Source organism: Blennius ocellaris (genome assembly GCF_963422515.1).
Source record: "Blennius ocellaris genome assembly, chromosome: 3".
Taxonomy (NCBI): domain Eukaryota; kingdom Metazoa; phylum Chordata; class Actinopteri; order Blenniiformes; family Blenniidae; genus Blennius; species Blennius ocellaris.
Genome location: NC_137652.1, coordinates 29661633 through 29684449, shown reverse-complemented (window position 1 = coordinate 29684449; position 22817 = coordinate 29661633). Strand labels below are relative to the sequence as shown.

Genomic DNA, 22817 nt, shown 5'->3' with positions numbered 1-22817 from the left:
TATCTTTTGGACCCTGTGGTTCTCGAATCAATATCTCGAAAAATGTGGCCATTTCACATAATTTTGTGTTTTATGAACTATATTGTTTGGTCTATTTTTCTGTATTCGGCATCTTTCTGTGATTCTTGTCAATCTCAGATGACATTTCTGTGGATATTGTCTAAAGGTGATCATTTTTCTGTGGTCACTCTGCCTAATCTGACGTGTAAAAGCTTTCCTCGCTGCTTTGTCTCTGGTTTTTTTCATGACTCATTCTATGTTGCTTTGTGGCTGTTTTACATCAATTTGGTTATTTATGCTTTGTGTTAATTTGATCTCAGTGATCATTCTATTGTGCAAAGTTTTTGTTTCCTCTTTGTGGCCATTATGCATCTTTCTCTGGTTCTTGTTCAGTCTGCATAGCAGTATTACGCATTTTGTGGTTTTTGTTACTGTTAATTACTTTTGGTAATTTGACATCTCAATATTCTGTTGTACATCTATTCTGATTGTCTTTGGTTGTCCTTCAAGTATTTTATCACCGTGTGCCAGCTTATAGCTGTTGAATTCTAGAAGATGCTTTCCCCCCCCTCATTTATCACATTCAGAAAGGAGTAAAGTCATTAGTCTTTTATCACCTTCCACTTTTAATTCTTGCTTCAGATTGTTCCGTGAGGTCTTCTTTCAAGTGTTTAACTTTCTCCGGTCGATCAAAACACAATAAGACTAAAAGTTCACTCCTGTGATCAGAGTGCTTTGTTTTTCAATTAAAAAAAAATTAGTTCCTCAGGTCCTGCTAAACAAGCACCCACTGGCGCCACCTGTTGGACAGAACAAACTGCACATAAAGTGGAAGAACACTGGTGTGTAATAAAAAAGTACAAATTTTATTTTTTTCATCTTTACAAAGGCCTGTTTACCCAAGTTTTTTTCTTCTTCTTTTTTTTTTATAAACAAAATATAACAGCTTCTCATCGCCCTGGACTGAAAAACAAAAAAATTAAATCACACTATATATATATATATATATATAAAAAGGTTGTCACTGAAAAAAAAAAAAAAAAAAAGACTAATGAAGACATAAGAGCAGAACATCGTGGACAGACGTTAAAATGCGTCACAGCAAAGAGCTTACAAAAAAATAAATGGCAAATAAAAAGAAAGAAATCTTCCTCATAATGGACTCGGGCAGTACAGAAGAGCAAGTGCTTCATATCAAACATGTCAAATTCCACCAAAAGAGAGCAGTGCTGCAGCACCACGGACAGAAACATTTAGGAGTGCCGCGTTTCTTCTGACAAACAAGCCAAAGCTCGACATTTATCAGGACAACACCGAAACCCCCAACAGAGCTTCACAAAGAAAATAGATCCCCTCCACTCCCCCTTGTTCAGCATGAAAATACTAATTGAACCAAAACTGAGTGAATAGTGTCAGCAGATCACACAAGACAGTCAGTGGACGCATCAGTCTTGTGTTCATGGAAAAACAAAGAAAAGTAGAAAACCTGCACAGAGTAAACAAAAGTTAATGACAAAAGCCTGCTTCAAAAAACAAAACAAAAAACAGCAATTAGTAAAAAAAAATGCATTCGATTGGCAACAGATCATACGACAGATACAAAAGCAAATAAGAGGAATGTTTACAGCATGAAGTCAGCGAGTCGAATCGAGTGTGACAGGAAGGTTTCCAGTCAGAGTCCCGGGAGGAAAGCAGACGCAACATGAGGCGGACAGACTTGGTGCACGTCGGGCGGAAGTGAAGAAAGGGAAGGTTTGTGTGCGAGACGCAGTTTCAGCCTCCAAACACTGATTTCCTTCAGTTTTTATTGAAAATACACTAACTATCACATGCAGTTCGGATGTTTTTGTGTTTCTCTTCCGAAATTCCGATTTTTCCGAGTTCAGGCCACTTCCTGACTACTCTTTTTTTTTTTTTTTTTTGCAAAAAAAATTATTAAAAAAAAATGACACTGCCCCACGTTTCTCAGAGCAACTCTGAAATACAGGAATGACAAAACATCGTGAAACGTGAGGGGCAGCGATGTTGGGTTCGGCCTCAGCTCAACGCTCATCAGCAGAGCGCCAGTCCACAAAGAGCGCCTTGCAAGTCCAGACTACATTCTTTGATACGAGCATGTCAAGTCTTTTGGAGACGCGTATACGGCAGGTGTTTGTGTACACACCCATCAATAACGGTGCATAGAGTAATTCACCTCATGAGTAAATGATGCCACACAAATGATACAGGAGATGGATTTGCATAAATACCAAAAAACGCTAGTGCATAGTCACTGAAATCAACAAACTGAGACCAGGAGAAAGGCTGAAGTCTTGGAGGAACACCGGGAGGAACACCGGGAGGAACCCCCCCCCCCCCCTCCCCCCCCAAAAAAAATGCAGTATTAGGGTATCCGTCACACGCCTGGGTTTCAGGTTCTCTGCCTGGTTTCTCGGGTTTTAAAATCTGATCTGAATTTTTGTGTGTGTGACAGTGGTGCGTTCTTCCAGCTGGGAAATCACAGCGCTCCATTTGAGAAAGTAAAACTCCGCCATTACAATACATCTATGAAGATTTACATCAATTATTTATGCATTTGACTCCTACTCGTCATCCACTAGTGTCAATTATAAGTGAAACAAGCTTGGGTTATTAGCAAGTGCATCAGAATAAAATACGATTCCTCCATGTCATCACATGTGGTATTAAATCTGCGTCTCACACTTTCAAAGTGTTTGAAGCAGAAATGGACCAATTTTCCAGTTGCTGATGAACGCACAAAGTTAAAAACGGCAACGTGGAGAGAATAAATTATGGAAATCGCAGGCGGGAAGCTGAAACTCATGTGTGGGACCACCGGCGTCCCGTGACAATCCGACGAACCTCCACTTTGTTAATCTCAATTAAAAAAAAAAACAAGAAACAAGTTCACCTTCAGCATTCAGGAACCCTGACGCAAAGTAAAAGATAAAAAGACAAATACCCAATGGACATTGTTCAGCTTATTTTAAAAAGGGCTTAGAAATTTGTTTTTCAAGTAAATCTGGATTTAAGTGAATAGTTACCAAATTATTCATGTTTACGTTAGAGCTTAAGTCGGATCTAATGTCCATTGGCATCAAAACAAAACAACAACTGGGACAGAAACAACTTCACATCTGATTTTGTAGAATTAAGAGCTGCTTGTTTTTTTGTTTCCTGTGTGTGTCCTTACATTCAACTCTCCAATATACACACTCCGTCCTTTAGTTGTACTACTGCCAGCGAGCCGGTGGCACACGGAGACGGAAGGTGGACAGACGCTGGGAGAGTTTCTTTTTCTTTTACACAAGACCAAAGTTTTCAAGTTGCCACAAACCGGCTCTGACATTGAAAAACAGCTTCTAGAAATCCCCTCTGACCATCCTATGTTTTCAATATTGACAGATCTTACAGTACGAGACTGACACAGAGCTTAACCACTGGATTTTGTTTGGATAATGCCAAAGAAAGACTTTTTTTCTGTTTTGTTTTTTTTTTGTGTCAAAAGTAGTCGAGCTCCTGGAGGGAATCTTACAGTGAGAAGGTTTTCTAAGTGTTTCTGTTCTGACTGTGTGAGTTCCTGGGTTCGGTCAGTTCATGGAGCAGTCCTCTCCCTCTGTGTCCGTGTCTGTGTCCGAGCAAGCGGTGTCCATGGCGACGTGGGCGGGGCTAACGATGACGGCCCGTCTCTGCTCCTCCTCCGCGCTGGCTCGTCTCTCCTGAGTGCGTTCGATGTGCTGGATGGCCTGAAAACGAGAAACGTGAGTCAAACCGACTGGCGTGTGCTTCAGGGCGACGGAGGGTCTTCACTCCCAGGACTCCCGACCTGCACGATGGTGTCCAGGTTCTGCCTGGACGTGGACACGGTGTTGCTGTGGACAGACGGGCTCATGGTCACCACGGTGACGTGATGGGGAGCATGCTGGGTGAGCGCCGGCGCCGGGACGATGACCGTGGGGTGGTGGGTGGGAGCGGGAGTGGGAGGAGCCAGCACCTGGGGGACAGACGCAGCGTTAAGGAAACGTGGAGCGTTGACTTGCTGTGAGCACCTCCTGAGAAGAATCGCTCGGTGCAACAAAAAGCCCGGAGCTGTGTGAATAAGACATCAAACCTGGGGTGCAGGACAACAGTGTAAACAAATAGATAAAGTAGTGTCATCACCACCACCTGCGGCTAATGTGAGACGACAAAGTTTGCCAACGTTTACTGAGCAGGGGAACGCAGGTGAGGCCCAGTGTTAACAGTGAACTGTACTTCGTGCAGTGACCTGCTGCAATGTGAAAGAATGAAACCATGACAACCGAAGCGTCATGGAGCTGTACTTTGAAACTACATCCAAGTTGAGATCAGTTTTATTTCATAACTGTGCAAGAAAAGTTAGTCGGGTCTGTTTCAGGATGAGAGACGTGGAAACTAACCTCCACAAAAGAGACTGTTCTTTTCCTCAGCCAGGTGTCATGAGCAAACCTTCTGACACGTTTATGTTTACAACAGAAAGATATTTTATATTGATTGGTTTATCGGTGAAAAAATCTACATATTCATGTTTTTATGGCAATGATGCGAGACCAGGGTTGTCTGAGAAAAGCTCAGTGGGACAAGTTTCTCCAGAGGACCACACCCCCTCCTCCGAGTTCATTTCAAAGCTCTCGGGACACCAGCATGCGCAACAAACCGTCTCGTTAACGCTTTGGCTCCTGTAGAAACCCTACTGTTTGATCAGGACAGCTGTGGGGGGCAGATAAGGGTTTTTTTTTTGTTTTTTTCTTAACCTCTTATGTCTGGCTGAAGCCGAGCAGACTGCTGAGCTGAAATGACCTTGTTGGGATGATCCAAGGAGGATCTGACTTCACATCAAGTAAAGTAGCAGGAGAAGCGTGTTGTGATATAATCACCAACTCACGTCAGCTTCAGAGCTTTTTGACGACATGAGCCAGACGATCCTTACAGTGTGTGTGTGTGCCTGACCTGTGGACTGTGTGTTTGCCGGTCAGCCGCGTGGATCTGCTGAAGCCGTAACAGCGTCTGGCTCTGGATGAGCGCTTGCTCCTCCTCCACCTGCTGCGTGATGACCTTCAGGCGCTCCGGGTACAACTGGGTGTCCAGAGAGCGCACCTGTATGAGAGGCGTCAGTCGAGGTCTGTTCAAGTAATGATTTCAGGCCGTTCCTCTTTCAAGACTTTAAGCTGGGTGATTGGGCCCAACAAAAAAGAACAATTCGATGATTTTTTTTGGAAAGAAAAATTGGATTTTCTATTCGATTTATTTTCCAAATGCACTCAAAAATGCCTGTAGACATCAGATATATTGTCAAAAGTGCAACTTTATTGCTGTGATAGTCCTCAGAGTTAAAATGCAGAAAAGCGATCCCAAAATAACAAAATGAGACAAATTCAAGCGTTGACCAATTTTAAGCAAAACTGCAACAGCAACTACGGAAATGGTCAAACGGAATGCGAAGTATGCCGAAAAAAATGCATTTGCAAATTTGATAAATCAATATTTTGCCCAGCCCTACTTTAACCCTCTGGGGCCGATTGACGCTCTGCAGCGTCAAAATCACATGACCGTTTGAAAAGGCAGTAGCGTCACAGCACAGCGTCATCTGGTCCAGTGTTTCAATCCGTGTCGAAAGTGCAGATATAAAACTACAAGCTCGTTTTTAAATGATGTTAATAGCCCAAATAAAAGCGGAGATATGAGGAAAACTGTGTCCGTGTTTTTCCGCGACATTTTAGTGCGCGTCAGGTGCAGAAGACCGGTCAGGAGTGAAAGTGAAAGTAACGGAGCAGCAAAAAAAAACAACACTTGTAATGTGCCAGTATACCTTTCACTCATTGGTTGAGAAGAAGAGCCCATGTCCAATCAAAAGTTTCCATAGTGGGAGGTGTCATTTTGTTTAGTTCACCCGTGAAAAAGTAAACAGAGAGACGGAGACAGCGAGAGTGAGTTGAGATTTATATCAGAGAAAAAGCGACTATTATCATGATTTGACCATGTAGTGAGTGTGTAGTGAGTGAGATTAGAGTGTTTTTTAGTTTCAAGTGAACTCTTTTTTTTTTCTATCAAAACAATGACGCGCCTTATGAACGTCAATCAGGCGCTCCGACTTTTTTTTTTTTTTTGAAGGAGCAGAGCATCGAGTCTGACACTGAGTTTGAGAGTGATTCTGATGGCAATATTGAAGACCTCAGCTTATTTTTGTTAGAGGGGAGTGAGGTGTCCCCCAGACCAGGAGACGTGTCCCCCACCCCCCCCCCCCCCCCCCTGTCCCCATCATTCCAGCTCCACCACAACAGCCAAAGGCTAAAATGTAAAAATTGCCCACAGGAACACAAGAAAAGTAAAAACACTCCATGGAAATGCCATGTGTGATGTGTCCCTCTGTGTTGTGTTGGACAGAATCTGTTTTTTTGAGTGGCACAAATCATTTGTCTTCACCTGACATTATATGTGTGACCTTTTGCAAATAGTTTTACAAAAACGCCTGAGGCAGTGCTTCTATTTCACTGTAAATATCTGTATATAATTGTTTTTTCAGTCCTGTTTTGATACATTTTAGTTAATTATAGTTTAGATTTACTTTACAAGTAAACAAAATGATTCGTTAACCATGTCTGTGAATTTTATAGTCAATAAATCTATGTTTTTACCACCCGAATTTGTAATTTTATGGTGTTTTTAGATCCACTGTTTTAATACAGTATGCCAAAGCGATGAAAATACTTCAGAAATGCATTTATGAGGTTGTCCTGAACAAAATGACACCAAAAAAGGCAAAGTTTAAGGATTTTATATCTGAGATATAAAGGAAAAATCAATTGTAGTGAAAAACGGCACAAAATGCTTCAGGCCCCAGAGGGTTAAACCATTTCTTTGTATTTTCACTTTAATAAAAACTCCAATAAGGAGCCCCCCCCCCCCCCCCCCCCCCCAAACCTCATGTTTACACTCCACTTTAAACGCGTTCCACGTTCCTGTTTATCTTCGCCATCTGCGCAGCCTCTTTTGTGTGAACCTGCCATTCAGGTAAGTCCAGGTTGTGTTCATCAGGAAGCGCCAGTCAACACCAGACTGCCACTCAGGTTTCAGGACTAATCTTCTGACTAACTTCATGTCTGTGGCCATAACGCAGCCTCGGGACACGGGACTTTTAGTCATAGTGTCATTTAAACAAAGGCTTCATGTGTTTGAGTATAGAAAGGCTGTTGTTAACCTCTGGCCGGCTCCTCACCTGATCCTCCAGCTGCATGCGAGCCGAGCGCTCCTTGTCCAACTGCTGCCGCAGCTCCAGCATCTCCCTCCTCAGCTCCTCCACCTTCTCCTCCTCCAGCGTGTCCGGAGAGCCGATCCCTTCATCCTTCTCCTCTGCCCGCCTCCTCTTCGGCGACGAGCCGTTGAACTCCTGGAGGCAACCGAGAGGGAAGTCTTATTTAAAACTCAACACGAGAACAAAACCTGCACACACAAAAAAAAAAAAAAAAATCGGCTTTATTTTATTTTATCCTTTGAACAACGAGGGTGTAAACAGAATATCTGGCGAAGGTACAGTTTGGTCCACAGATGTGCCTCGTGCTCAAACTGAACAGATGTTTGCACAAAACCTGCAGCGAAACAGAGATGAATCCTTTCACACACTGCTTAGTGGAACCTTTCAGATATTGATGTTTGTGGTGTGCACCTGAGGGGGAGGATGTCCCAAACAGAATGGAGTGGGTGTGTTAGTAGTGGGGAGGGGTTATAGGGGGAAGTGCGGTGACACGGGGGGGGGGGGGGGGGGTTGGTTTGACAGGTGAACGGTCATTGCTGTTGGAGGAAATAAAGAAAAGCGACTCTACTCCTTTCTCCGCCTCCACACGTTTCACTTTCACTTCAGGGCTGATTCTCCCACGTGTGGCATCGAAACAATGTCGGTTAATTACAGGCGATCAGACAAGTTGTGCTGTGGTCCAAAGCTTTCGTGTTATGTTGCCTTTAACAATACGAGCATCACACTGAATTTTGCGGCAGCTTCGTGCAAACAAGTTCCAACTGGTACAGATTACAGGAACGCAGAGAGAAAATCTTTCAATTTCACTCATTCGCAGCGGGTCTGGTTCGCATACTTAGGCTGCGTCTCATTTCTCCCCCTTAGCCCTTCATCTTACCCCTACCCCTCTGAAATGTGCATTCACGAGAGTCTGCGGGGTGAGGGGAAGGGCTATTCACCCCTCTAAATGAAGCGTTTTCAGATGCACACTTTAAACGGAGGGGTAGGAGGATTTGGCGCTGAAGGACTCATTTCACATATATAGCTTCTAAGGTTATATCAACCTGTTGTGTTTTATACTAGTAGGAACGGCAGTAGCGCTGCCGTCTGCCGTATGGAGCTTCCGTGTGTCTTTGTTTGATAGAGACCGTGTTTATAACATTTTATTATTACACTGTAGAGTTCCAAAGTCTTCTAATATGGGTGTTTAGAAAACAGGGACCCCCGAGCAAACAAGGAAGCTCCTCCGCTTTCACATGGTGAATGAGGAAATATTCCTGAAGTCCAAATACACAAAACTGAAGTAATCCATGTCTCCGTCTATTTCTTCTCCTTGATGGGGGAAAGGTGGAAAACGAAACAGAGCAGCCAAGCTGCTGCAACACGTTGAATTTGGGACGGCATGACGATGATCCTGCTGGAAAGTCAACAAACATCATGTGGCTCAGCGCTGCTGATATAACGGCGCCGTTTTGTGACGTCAAAACTGTGAGACGGAGCGAGAGGGGCGGGGCTGAGCAGAGGGAGAGGGGGGTCCCAAATCTAAGGGCTGAAACTTTTATCCCTTGGCCCTCATTTTGGAGGTGAAGGCAGAGGTGGAGGGCTAAGGGGTAGGCGGAGGGGTACAAAATAGAATTGGGATTGGGTCTAAACCACTCAAAGTATTCATCCAGCAGGAATTCAACTATTATCGAAACACAAACTCGGTTTCCAATAATCTACATTTGTGACTCCAGTAAACATTTACCAAGAATCACCTTGACATCTACTGAAGCTGTAAAACAAACCAAACCAAAAACTATCTTAAATATTCACTGTAAACAGACTTGAAAACACTTTCAGCCATTCTAACATCCTACTGGACTGCAGTTTGTTTATTCAAAACAATCACGTTTCTCACACTTTGAAGATGCAAGAACATAAAATTGATCGTTTAATATGACAAACAGTCACAATTATTGTGAAATAAGTGTGACATGTGGCAATCAACTCAAAGAATGTGCCAAACTCTCATATTGGCGCGAATTAGGGGCCAGAAAAAGAGCAGTTATTTGGACAGAAAGATCTCAAAGCACAAAGACATCAACATTCGACTCGTAAGTGCTCAAAACTCAACAATATTGTCTCAAGTGAAATCCTTGTCGCCCACGGCAACATTCACAATGAAATCCAACCAAACTGCACCAGAGTCTCGACTGAATGAAACTCATTCACACCAACAACAAAACCAGGCCTTTGTGGTGTAGAATCTGAAGAATACACCGACTTCACAAAGCTGCATGGGACATTCAAAAACACTCACGGGGCCAAATGAGATGAGATTCAGGCATTTTGAGAGTCTGAATAAAAGAAGAACTGAAGCAACCTGGGAAGACGTGAAACTGCAGACAACTAATGCTCACACTGAAAACTGTACCGCCGCTCAACTCAAGAGTTTAACTCGTCTGGATTCAAACACTCAAACCGCCTCCAGTCGTCTGGCACTGTGTGATTGTTTTCCCCAAAGTGCGCATCGTCACCTGGATGAAGCGCTTGAGCTGGTTGTTCTGAGCCAGGAGCTGCGTCTTCTCCTGCTCCAGGGCGAAGATGTAGTCCGCCGTCTGCTGCAAGATGGCCGCCTGACACACACACACACACACAGACAACTTTGATAGATGCAGCAGAACGGGGAGGAAAAATAAAACCAGCGCAGAAGGCCAACACATGATCGTCTGAACGTCACGACGCCAGTTTGCACGGCGGCGGCACCTTGCTGAGTTTCTCTCCGTCAGTGTGTGGCAGCAGTGTTTTCAGCGACTGGAATCCAGCATTGATGCTCTGCATGCGCCGGCGCTCGTTGCTGTTGGCGATTTCGCGGCGGATTCGCCGCTCCTGGTCCTGGGCCGTCTCCGGACTTAGGGGGATGTTGGCCAGGCTGAAGGAGCAAAGAATAAAAGACGTGAGCCTGAGTTGGTGCTTGACCTTGTGACGAGGAAACTTGGGATTTCTTTTGGCTGAATGTCGGCAGATTTGGAGTAAAAAGTGCCATGACTGAAAGCTTCAGGGCATTTTTTTGTTGTTCTCCAATCCAATGAGAAATTAATCCAGTTATAAATGATGAGAAAATGTCAGTTTTGCACTTTGACAACTCTTGATTGCATAAAAGGTTCATATACTGGTGTTTATATCCTCACACTTGCTATTTATCTCAATCAGAACTTATAGGTTTCCACAAATAGTTCTCAAGAGTGAAGACAGTCTGAGGCATTAATCATAGTATTAGTTAAGAAAACATTTAAGTATGAAGCCTCACATCGCTGTTCCACCATGATGAGGCAACTCTGTGGCTCCGGGTTAAAATAAAGCCAAGCAACAATAAAACCTTCAACTCGAATGCTCTAATCCTTGGACCTGGAGGCCCTGACCACCTCACATTCCTCAGAGTAGAAGCACGAAGGTCTCCAAGTTTGCCTGAACCCGGCAGCCCACCGGGTGGGATGTCATAGTGGAAAAACCATCGCCGTCATATTTACTCAGGGGGACAAATAGATGAACCATTAAGGATGAAGACGGATAAACAAACCTGAAGTCCCCGGTGAGGGAGGTTGAAGAAGAGGAGAAGGCAGAAGGCAAGCCTCAACTGAGCCACTTATTATAATCCCAACATGGAAAATAATCTGAGAGTCCACTCCATTCTTTGTTCCAAGTTTTAATTTGACTTTGCTTTTAGCTCTGTGGTAGCACCTCAAATTAAAAAAAATTAACAAATTTAAAAATAAAAAAATTGAGAATGTTAAAATAAATGTTTAATTTGGTTTTAGAATTCCCTAAAACAAACACTAACTGCACTTTGTGTAAATATAACTGAAGATACCACTGTATTTAAGCCTGACAGTGTGTCATTGTAATTTTATCCACTTAAGCTATACATTCTGAACTTTTCCCCCCAGATTAGAAGTTGTTTCAACAAATTAAACATTTGCCAACATTTTCTTTCTGATTAAAAAAAATTATATATATTTTTTTTTTTTGTCTGCAACAAGGCAGAACTGAATTCACTGACAAATTAACACATTTGCCAAAGATCTCACGATCATTTTAGTTTATAACCATTTGAAATTAGAGGTAAAGGAAATATTCACATTTTGGAGGCTAAAATACAATTAATGAACGATGTTTATTTTAACATTGCATCAATTCGGTTTTTAACTCGTCAGAAATGTCCATAAAAAGCTATTATAATGAACCCTATGAGAGAATGAGGCCAGTTGGTTGCAGACTCTCACTCTTTAGGTCTTTTATAGATGTGCTTTCCGATCACAGTGGATTATTAAGATAATCACTAGAGCTGTTTTAGCATCTAAAATGTTGCATTTAATGACCTCTGTATTGACTGATGCAGAAAAATCTGTACCTCACAACAAACAGTTTACAATGAAAACAGTGGATTTTTTTATTTTTATACATCACATTTATTCTAGAACTGGTGGTTCAGTGGTAGAATTCTCGTCTGCCATGCGAGAGGCCCAGGTTCGATCTTTTCATCTTCTCTTCTCGTCTCAATGCCATTCTGTGGCATACTAATGCTGCTGAAACAAAGTTTCCCCACAGGTAACAATAAAGTAAATATCTATCCCCATTTTTATTGAAGCGATGACATTTATGTTATCAACTGATTTTTTTTTAATTCTATCTTATAAATCAATACAAAAACAATATTTCACAAGAATGTCCCCACTTTTAAGGTGCAATGGCATCATAATTACATATACAGTTATGAAAAAAGAAGAAGCTTTCACCTTATTTTTTCAATTGTGTAAAAATAACGGACAAAACAAAAAGCCAATTCTGTTTGAGAGGCGCGCGCGCACACACACACACACACACACACACACACACACACACACACACACACACACACACACACACACACACACACACACACACACACACACACACACACACACACACACACACACACACACACACACACACACACACACACACAGAGCAGTACTGCCGCTCGGCCGCTGGGGGCACATTTTGCTCTGCCAGCAGCAGCAGGCCCCCTGGCAACATGGAGAACAATGCTTTCCACGTTTAGCACCGAGCTAACCGTCAGCTAATCAGCTGCTACGCACAACTACACATGGCGGCACTGTAACGCTCATTAAACGAGCCGTTTCCGTCCAACGTGCGGCCACAAGCGAGTTTGAATCGGACAAAACACGTTCAGTGCAGTCAGGAAGCGAGTGCGCAGCGAGGGCTAACCCCATAGCTAAGCTAAGCTAATTTTAGCACAAAACACTGCCCGAGGCAGCGCTAAAAACGCACACGCGCCACCGCCAAAATGCAGTTTCACATACTCTGCGGTAGGACCGCAACTGTCCCCTTGGGTGTAAATTTGTTTTGCCCACAACTGAGCGCTACATGTAAATATGTCGTTACAAACGTGTGATTCGTCGTGTAGCAGCGAGGCGGCGGGGAACACGTTAACTACCACGTGGTTGGTGTTCGACTGAACGCCAAAGGTATCGATTTCCCTCCCGCTTATTTACATATTTCTCAACCAAATAGCTGCAAACATGTCCCGCGCGGAGCGGGAGACACTTCTGCCCGACAGCGTGTGTATAATAAACCCGGCGGGGGCCACGGGTTCGTTCCCAGCAGCTCAGACTGGCACAATAACACGCGGCTAGTTTCCAGCAGGAGCGGCGCGTGCTGGCGGCACGAGCTAATCGTGCTAACGTGCTAACACGCTCCGTGCGGGCGGCTGCACCGCGCGCACACATTAGACACACGACGACACGCGCTACAGACGCATGAAAAAGAGCCTCCGTTTCGTCCGCCGCACACGTAGAGGCGGCGGCCACGCACCTGCACAGACCGCCGATCACGTCCTTCTCCGTCTTCTTGAACTGCTGCAGCGACGAAATCTTCTCTGTCGGCATCATGAAATATTCCATGCTGCCGGAGTCCTTGCGCTCTTGTTTTCTTCTCCTCCGCTCGACTCGACCCGCTGCTCGCTTCCTGCACTTCGCTCCTCAGCGCCGCATCGCCCGCAAACCCAGAAACACCTGAACGCAACGGAGGGTTTGGAAATAAAATGAAAAAAAATTGTAAAGTAAATTCAAAGGCTGTGTTGCTTTACACAGCTGATGGGGTTCCCTCCAGTGTGTGTGTGTGTGTGTGGCTTCTTGCCTCCGCCTACTACGAGTTGTGTGTGTGTGTGTGTGTCTGTGTCTGTGTGTGTGTGTGTGTGTGTGCAGCTGATCCGCGTGAGGCGGGAAACAGCTGGTTGGAATCAGAGCTCGTTTTCCGGAAAAGGGAACAACAGCAGCCAAAAGACTCATAGAGAGAGCAGCAAGCTGTGAACAAAATCTATCTATCTATCTATCTATCTATCTATCTATCTATCTATCTATCTATAATATGAATGAAGCATACGAAAAATAGCTATATGTTAAATGTAATTCTTGCATGGTGAAAATTGGATTATATACACTAAAAAGGCTTTTTTTTAAACTCTCTTAATTGTATAGAATAAGTTAATCCTTTCACTTTAAAAGAACAGAAAAATGATTAAAAAAAAAAAAGTAAACTTAGAAAGAGGTCCGTCCTGCAGTGTTCATGTTTCTATCGTGAATCATTTCACTCAGATTACAACAAAGGCGACGATTAAAGGAAATGCCCGTGTGCAGTTCTATATTTGGCACAGTAGGGGGCGGTATTTCATTTGCGTTCCTGGACATTTTCAGAGGCTGAAGCCTGCACGCGAGAGATTAGAATAGAATAGAATAAAATTAATGGGGATATGTCTTATCATTCCCACAGAGAAATGATTTAAAGTAAAAATGTTTGAATCCTTTGTAGCTCTGCGATAAACTTACACCATTCACTTTAAACAGAGTACCTATAAATAATCCAATACAAATAAACATTTACAATGAAAAGGCCATTAAACCTACCCCCCCCCCCCAAAAAAAAAACAAACAAACAAACCCCAACAACAACCCCTAAACAGGTAGAAGTGAATTGATGTAAAAGTATGCAAGATAAACTTCCAGTTTAATGCATCTAAACTAGCTGGCTCGGCCAACGCAAAATTAAAAATGATAAGTGTTACGGTTAATAATTAATAGCTTGAATACAAAGTTATTGGAGTCGATTCTTTTTGTCTCTGGCATCACAACTCAGAGTTTTCGTATTTCATAGCAACATAATGAGTGTGTCAGTGCTAAATATAAAACTACAGCAAGTTGTGTTCAGTTATCTTTAATAACAAGCCAAGCTCAGTGTCTGAAACCTTTATGACCAAAACAGACAGTTCTGACACTTTCCAACAAATACATTTCATCTGGAGCCAAAAACCTGTTTCGCCTTTGAATTGAGGGCTCATAAAGTTGTGCATGTATTTCAGCTATACGTACATACAGAAACTGTTGACGTGTCATTATTCCAATTTAAAACTGTGGACATCTCATTACATTTGAGTGGTTTTCTTGCTGTCTTTTGTTTTGCCATATTGAATATTATTGTTTGAGCACTTGAGTTTACGTGAACTGTAAAGATCATTTGAGACCATTTTAAGTTTGTAATTCATGAGTTTTAGTTCTATATTCAGTTTAACCAAGTATTTATGTAATTTATTGTGCAAGTGACAGACGTACTTCTTTAAAAAATGTTTTGATGATCATTTTATGTTGCTCTGTGGGGTTTTTGGAGGATTGAAGGCAGCATGATGTTGGATTGAGACAAACTGCAGTCAAGGTTTTAACCACAATCCTGAACCCGGCCTAATTCTCACTGCACAACTTAAATACTAAAAGAAACCGTTCAGAGGGAGCTGTGGAAGAAATCTGAACTTAACTGTCCAAACTGAGCCATCAGGGCACTTAGATTATAACGCAATATTATCCATACATGATAACGAAACAGGCAGAACAAATGTATAATTCAAACATGATTGTACACAGTCTGAAGAGGAAGCAGAATAAAGTTCACCCTTCCAGTTTATTAAACAAAGAATTTTAGTGGAGCGAGTGTGCAGCCTCCATGTTTCTCTGGCCAAAGTGCCACAAACGCTCCATGTTGTAACTGAATGTAAAAACATCACACAGGCAGCAGGAATTGCTTTTTATTTGGGAGTTTATTTATTACATGCAGTCAAGATTTATTAAAGCAAAAATAAAAACAAAGATAAATATTTGGCCCATTTTCAGTACTCCTTAAAAATAATAATAATAAAAATAACCTAAACATGTCTTACTTATCCCACATTCACTCAGGTACTAAACAAATAGAGAAACTTTATTCCATCACCATAAAATAAGCTATATAATATATTTTGGAATGATGCAGAAACCATTTTATATTCATAAAAACAAGCATTGTTCTACATTTACATACGTTAGTGTATCATTCTAGACCATTTGAGCATCAAATTGACTATAGAATATAACATCTCCACTTCAAAAGAGCAAACCATGAAGGACACAAAAAGCAGAAGAAAAAAAAATCCTAAAAGACAAAGTGCATAAAAAAAATGGAACTGAAGCATCCGGATGCAAAGATTTAAAGCTGCAGAGAGTCGAAGCAGGACAGCAGATACTCTAGAGAACTTCCGTCATTTCTTTAAAAAGCATGTATGTCATTAAAACAGGATGGTTCTTTGGTAAATGGACAGTTTGAATGTTTAAAACGGGTCATTCTTAGTTTGGAAATATCATCATGCCGGTGGTCGAAACCTTCCCAGACGTCCAGCTGAAAGAAACTCTTTACACTTCAAGTTTTCTATGATTCATAAAATAAGTCGATTATCCCTCACTTGTAACATGCTTTTGAGGTTTTACTGTAACGAGCCGTTCGGACAGGATCAAGCAACAAAAGTAAGACGATTTGTAAAGAATGAAAGATCACTGAGCCGTCGATTCACCTCCTGTTGTGAGCGAGGGTCGGCTCCGCTTCGCAGCAAACTCCTCCACCGCAAACGTGTAGTTATACTAAGACAAGACACTCAGAGTTTGATGGAATAAAACAAAGCAAAGCACCAACATGAGCCAGTTTAAAAAGCTTTTTAAATAATACATCATTAGTAAATATATGAAAGAGCAACAATTTTACCTCGGACAGCAATAATATATAACATATTCAATGGTATAAAATATATTAATACTTAATAAACATGATAAAAGGTATATATTGTGATAGAGAATATTGTTAACTTAAATATTGCTGCACTAGGTTTTGTATTTAAAATGTGATTACATTTAAATAGTATGTTATTTATACTATTATTTGTAAAAGTTCTTGTTCAATATTTGTATTAAAATTATGTACATGTCATATACATTCATGTGCAAGTGTATATATGTATATGTGATTGACGTACATGCATTAAACTGTATATATAAAATTGGTGTATAATATTCAGTATATTGATTGTGCATAGTAAAATACTCATCAGTTATCTAGGGAGCCTTGTTTTTTTTTTTTTATAGTGATGGGGTAGGATTCAGCTTCAACCTACACCCTTTCGGCTAATAAGTGTGATAATTGAGTGTTTTGTTTCTTTGGTTGTTCCGTTTTTGTTTTTTCTTCAGAAGACTGAACAAAATATATTCAATTCAAATTCAAAATACATCAGAGTTTAGTGTTGCTTCCTATACTTCCATCCTAGAAAAACACAAAGAGACTTAACTTTACCTCATTCTCAATATCTTGGAGCGACTTGATACGAATGTTGTTGATCTGCGAGTGGAGCTGAGGATCCTGACAGAGAAACGACAGGCAGGACGCCTCCGTCACTAAACCACAGACTAAAAAGCTATAATCCGCACTGGAAATCATTGCTTTGGTATGGAACCCCGAACGTACCGTCCCGTTTGCTTGGACGTTGTATTTCGGGTGGAGGCTGAAGGGAACGCCGTCCAGAGCTGCGGGGGAGAAGACGGGTGTAGCAGGTGAGTGGAGGAGAAGCAGCATCATAACGCTCCTGTGCGGCGGCGGAGTACCTGATACGCCCTGCACGCTGCTGTCAGCAGGTTTGTCCGCCTCGTCCTTGTTCGTCAGGCTGCCGCGTCTGTGACTTAACCTGGTATTCGCCCGCGGAGGTGGAGGAGGGTTGCTGAGCAAACGACAACGCTGACGTCAGCACATTTTGGTTCTGACTCACTTTTGAAGCCTTTTTTTTTTTTAATGAAATACATGAGGAATGATAACTTTTTATCAATCAATGATGCGAAACTGGGCATAATGTTTAAAGGTATACAGGAGGATTTTCAGGAATTTTAGGAAAGAACCGCCCTCTCCACCGTTTGAAAAAAAAAAAAATGCGCATGCGCAACGCTGTACCTGCTCCCGAGACGGAACGCCTACTAAAACGCGTGCGAGAGAAACGTGCACGAGCCCAGTTCTCCTCGTGCACGCTCTGTTTACAAGTCACAAGTCGGCATCGCTCACATAAGCTCACTTTACAAGAAGATTTGCACCAGAGGGGGTGAAACTGTGTAAAAATGTCCGAGAATAATGCGTCGGGTCGGCCACCGGCATGATGAGAACCGTGTGGAGTGAGCTGCGCGCAGGGACGAGCACGTACGACGGGCTTACGTCATATATCACCAGAATGATTGACAATTGGGAGGACCAGTTATTTTGATGATCCACCCGGAAGAAGAAAATCCTCTACTATACCTTTAAGTGATAGTTGTTTTTTTGTTTTTTTTCTCTTTAACACATTTAAAATAGTTGAGGAAACGTGCCTAAATCAAAAATAATTATTCCTATATAGATATGTATTTATGATCGTCCATTATCATATATTCATAGTGTTTATTTGCCGAGTCTCTCTGCATGTGAGAGAACAAGCAGCATGTTGAGACACTTTTTTTTTTTTTCTTCCCCCCTCTCTCTTTCTAAAGTAAAAAAAAACTTCTCCAAAGGGCAAAAACAGATTCTTTTCCGTTGTGCTTTACCTGGGCCTCAGGGGCAGAGGAGCAGACGGCTGCTCCAGAGAGAGGCCCCTCAGGTCCAGACTGACCCTGCGGGGTTTGGCCTGAGGTGCGGGGCTGGTGAAAAGCCCCTTCCGGCACCACAACACGTAGCCATGGATGTCCCTGAGGAAAAGGCTCGTTCAACCACCAAGCTGGGACCGATGTAACAGCAGATCGACGACCGACTGCGCTTGAATACCGACCCCACATAGGTGTAATACTGCAGCATCATTTTGCTCTTGGCGGTTAGTTTGATGTCCAGCAGGGCCGTGTCCACGCTGCCCACCGGCACCATGCGGACGCACAAACGTTTCTTCTTCGATACGGTGGCCTCTGCACACACACAACAAACAATATGGATGATGTTGTTTCACGATTCCTTACAGTGAAGTGTGTGTGTGTGTGTGTGTATGAGTACGGACTTGGCTCCAGGTGCTCTGCCACGTAGCAGTAACCGTGAGGAATGCGGTCCTTCTCTGAGATGACCTGGACGTCTGACACCACCATGCCGCCGGCCAGGTCCTACACCGCCAGAGGGAACAACACAGGTGGCCGTTCAGTTGGTGGAAAGGTTGGGCGCGTATTAAATAACGGAGGAGAGTCTCTCCCTGTCTGCTGACCTTGCTGTAACACAGATAATATCCAGATTTCATTCCAAAGCTGCGCGTGAAGTTTGCCGCTGCACCTTCCTCCGTGATGCTGATCTGCAGAAAGCAGGGAGACGGATGAAGGAACGCTGTGGCGGACAACATCTCTGAGTGAATACAAATAGGCGGAGGACACAATGAAGTGGAGGATAAAAGGAGCATCAGTCTGGTGTTAAAAGAGGAATGTGAAGTTTAAGGCCCAATTTACACGGCGTTTCACGTGACGACACAAAATCCGTTAAAAAATAGAAGTGTGTTTCCACTGCAGCAGCGGAGACACTGGCAACGGTGTAGTTGGTCTGCCGGGCCACGGGAGGGCGCTGTTGTTTGATTTTGTAATGAAACCACACACTGTGCAGAGAACAATACGCTATAAACGTGAAGAAAAGGAGAGAACCGTAGGACTGATGATCCATCGGATGCTATCAGGAGAGAATCTCAACTATTTGACTCCTGATATGGACGATAAAACTAGAATACTGTCAAACCACTACCGTCCACCATGTTTGTTGACAAGTGGATGAGCAGAAGGAACTATTTTCAACAGGGAGGGAGGGAGGGAGGGAGGGGGGGGGGGGGGGGGACGGAGGGAGGGGCAGCAACAGGCTCCATAGCATTCTTCAGTCTCTGCAGGAAGAAAGAGCGACCGTGAAAGAATCTTTCCACCTTGAGAGCCGGATTAAAACCTTTGTGGAAACAGAGGATCACAACACTGGTGTCGTGGAAACGGATCCCCAAAAAACTGAAGACAGTTTTGCGGATATACTCGTATTTGGTACCATGGAAATGGGGCCTGAGACTGGGGCATCCATCGCCTGCTGGACACAGCGCTAGATAAAAACAACTCGTGTAAATAAAGTTATGATTTTGACGTGTAACTTAATTAAAAGTCTTCACTAAAAGTAGGATTTCCTCTCACAAAACACGATCCCATCACAACCCCTGTGAACAATAATCATTGAAGTATTTATGCAGTAATGAAGGGACATGAGAAGAATGACTACAATCACTAACTCCCACCTTGAGAACGGATAAAGTTATTCCATGAAGGTTGGTACATTTGAATGTGTATATAATGAATCCTGTGTGTTTCCTCGCAGGTTGTAGAACAGACGTCCTGAGCGAGGAAGTAGCATGTGGTTGTTTTTCCTGGTTTGCAATCTGTAGCCAGTCTAGCACATGCCACTGACGGGACACAGCGGCTCTTCCACTGAACTGGAGAAGCTTTTATTTCCTGGGTTCACATGAATCCCAGTCAGCAGGACACACTGACGTTGATGTGTGTTTATCAGAGTGCTTACCAAAGGCCCAAGCATTCTGAAGAGATCCAATCTTGACAATAAATCTAAAACCGATTTACAAACAGGAACTGCAGTTCAGTTAGTACAAAACCGCTTGTTGATGAAAGTCATTAACATAAAATTAGACACATTCAGTGGCTGTGAAACATCAAATCTGGTCTGGACTTTTACATTCTGTGTATAAAAAGTGTTTTAGTTTAGGATTAAACGCTGGAATGGCTCCTCCGACTCACAGATGACAGACACTTCTCTCACAAAGTACTTTTTCTGAATGGGTATAAGTAAGTCTGGGAAGGTAAACCATGTCAGCATCTCAAGATTTTAATATCAAACACTTTCTGTTTTTGCACAACACCTTTGGAGTGTTTAATCTAATAGTTTCCTAAAAACAAATCAAACAGAATCAACAAATGCTTGAGCTGTTTCTCTTAATGAAAATGGTGAAGGGAACAACCTGAATAATCCTCATGATTTCATTTATTCAAACTGGTGCATAAAAAGCTGATATTGGGATTCCACTAATCAACTTTTCATACAATCATCCATATTAAAACTTCTGGATGTTATATGTTGAAAAGCATTACAAATTCTGTTCCGTGTGATGAACAGATCATCCAGATGATATTCAAATATCATTTTTTCAAAGAAAGGTAGTTTATAATCGTAGCAGGGTGTTAATGTTTGAAACCTGTAAATTAAGAAGAAATGTTCATTTTGGGAGTGAGGCTATGGAATGAACTGAACAGATGAAATTCTCTGAGTGTTTTCAAAAAGAGTTTAAGATGTAAAATAATTACAAGTTATGCTGTGAACTTTTAATTTGATATTTACTTATTATTCAAAAAGTGATTTCTAACTTAAACTGTCATTGAGGTTTTTGTATTTATGTTCTTGTTTCCTGCTTTGTATAAATCAAACTAAAATAAACTAACTAAAAACAATGTAATTCAGATTTTAAGCGACAACACTTGTTTATTTAAATCGTTTTAATTTCTCTTCTATTTTAACTGTCTCGATTGTCCCCCTTTCTTATTCTTTAACTTTTATAATTACTTCAGTCTTCCACATTGAGCCTGTTTCAGTTCTCTAAAGTGTTATCCTTTTACCGTGGTTTTAAATCCGCTATATTGTTCTTCATGTTTTAGAAAAATCTCCTTTTTATCGATTGGATTTTTGTTGTTTTCTTGTATGTTGGTTCAATATTAACACCTTTTCCCAGCTTATTTTACACAACTATTTCAGACAAGTATTGATTCTCTGTTAAATACTATTGACGTGCGTGTGTGTGTGTGTGTGTGTGTGTACACACTGTACTTATGCATCCTGTAGATTCTCTACTCTTCAGGTTTTTGCAATGCTGCTCAAACTGCTAGTGAACTTGTGAATTCCAGTTTTCCTGGTTAAAGTCAGCTCAGTTCCTACCAGAGTGAAGTCTTTGGGGCAGGTCCCTGTGTTGGACGTCCAGGCCACTCCGGTGATGGGCCGGACCATCCCACGCTCCATCAAGGACATCTGAGGAGCAGATGGGAAGAAAATGTAAAAAAAAAAGAATCATACTTGTTCTTCATTATCTGTCGTCCTGAGTGTGGGAGGATGAGCCGTTCTCCATGTGACAACAAATACTAAGTGGAGGTAACTTGGTTTCTATGTAAACAAAAAGTCCAGCGCATCCTGAGGCGACACATTGTTCAGGACAGAAAGACCCCATTCAGGAAATATAATCCTATTATCACTATGAAGTCAATGAATGAATTAACCGATTCAGTGGAAGAGTTTGTCCTTGACCACAGCAGAAATATCATTTTACCCCAGAGACTCTTCCCCCCCCCTTCATATGTAAATAACATGAACAACACGCTTGTCCTTACTCCTTATGGAAATATTGACAAGGCTGAAATCGAGGACATATTTTAGGATTTTCACTCAAATTACAAACAATAAAGGAGTTGACTGCATTGAGTTTGTATGAATTTTGACAAAAATAAACGTCTTAGTATTGAATTTTCTCACTCGCACTGCAGTTATAAAACAGACATGAAGCTCTACTTCCAAAAGAAGTTGAAATACTGTGTTGACTGTAAGTCAAATCTGAATTACGCTTTTTTTTTTTTTTTTAAAGGAGAATTCGTTTACTACGAAATACATTTTTCCAAACTTTTAGATGACTGGTTAATCACAATTAGTTTGTAAAATCCGTCAAAGTTTAAATAAATACATAACTGAAAGCTGGTATTCAGAATCTGGAAAAAGCCAACAAGTGAAGAATGAATTATGAATAATAGCTTCAAGCCACAGAAACCAACTTCGGTAAATGTTAACGTGTATTAGTTTAACAAACCTACACACATAATGATACGATTATTAATTATTTAAACTGGTAAAGCTTTTAATTTGGACAGATTTTAAGTCATGATCGAGTATTCATGACTTTAGCTCCCGATTGTTCCCACAACTTCGTGTTAAAAATGGAATCGAATATGAATTTGTTCAACAATTGATGGATGTATTTAAGAAAACAGACACTTACTGTGTGGACGTGTTGACTTCTCTCCCTCCGACGTGTCCTCAGTCTGGAAGCTTAAAAAACTTTGTGGCTGTCAACAGAAATGTCCTGATCTTCTTCGTCAAAGCAGGAAGTATTGAATCCATT

General features: G+C 41.9%; 2 protein-coding genes across 2 annotated transcripts; both read right to left on the bottom strand.

Moving 5' to 3' along the window:
• Positions 1 to 763: 763 nt before the first annotated feature.
• Positions 764 to 13326, bottom strand: LOC308148400 (transcription factor AP-4-like). Its single transcript, XM_080520277.1, has 7 exons — positions 13106 to 13326; positions 9998 to 10163; positions 9769 to 9867; positions 7235 to 7405; positions 4969 to 5115; positions 3827 to 3994; positions 764 to 3746 (listed from the first exon to the last, which is right to left on the bottom strand). Exons 1-7 carry the CDS (start codon positions 13192 to 13194, stop codon positions 3591 to 3593), a joined length of 996 nt encoding a protein of 331 aa, XP_080376403.1. The 5' UTR covers positions 13195 to 13326; the 3' UTR covers positions 764 to 3590.
• Positions 13327 to 15378: 2052 nt separating this feature from the next.
• On the bottom strand, positions 15379 to 22817 carry mvb12a (multivesicular body subunit 12A). Its single transcript, XM_080521100.1, has 10 exons — positions 22695 to 22817; positions 21590 to 21679; positions 18840 to 18923; positions 18642 to 18741; positions 18423 to 18552; positions 18202 to 18342; positions 17242 to 17354; positions 17105 to 17163; positions 16934 to 16999; positions 15379 to 16230 (listed from the first exon to the last, which is right to left on the bottom strand). The coding sequence occupies exons 2-10, from the start codon at positions 21677 to 21679 to the stop codon at positions 16144 to 16146; spliced, it is 870 nt and encodes a 289-aa protein (XP_080377226.1). The 5' UTR covers positions 22695 to 22817; the 3' UTR covers positions 15379 to 16143.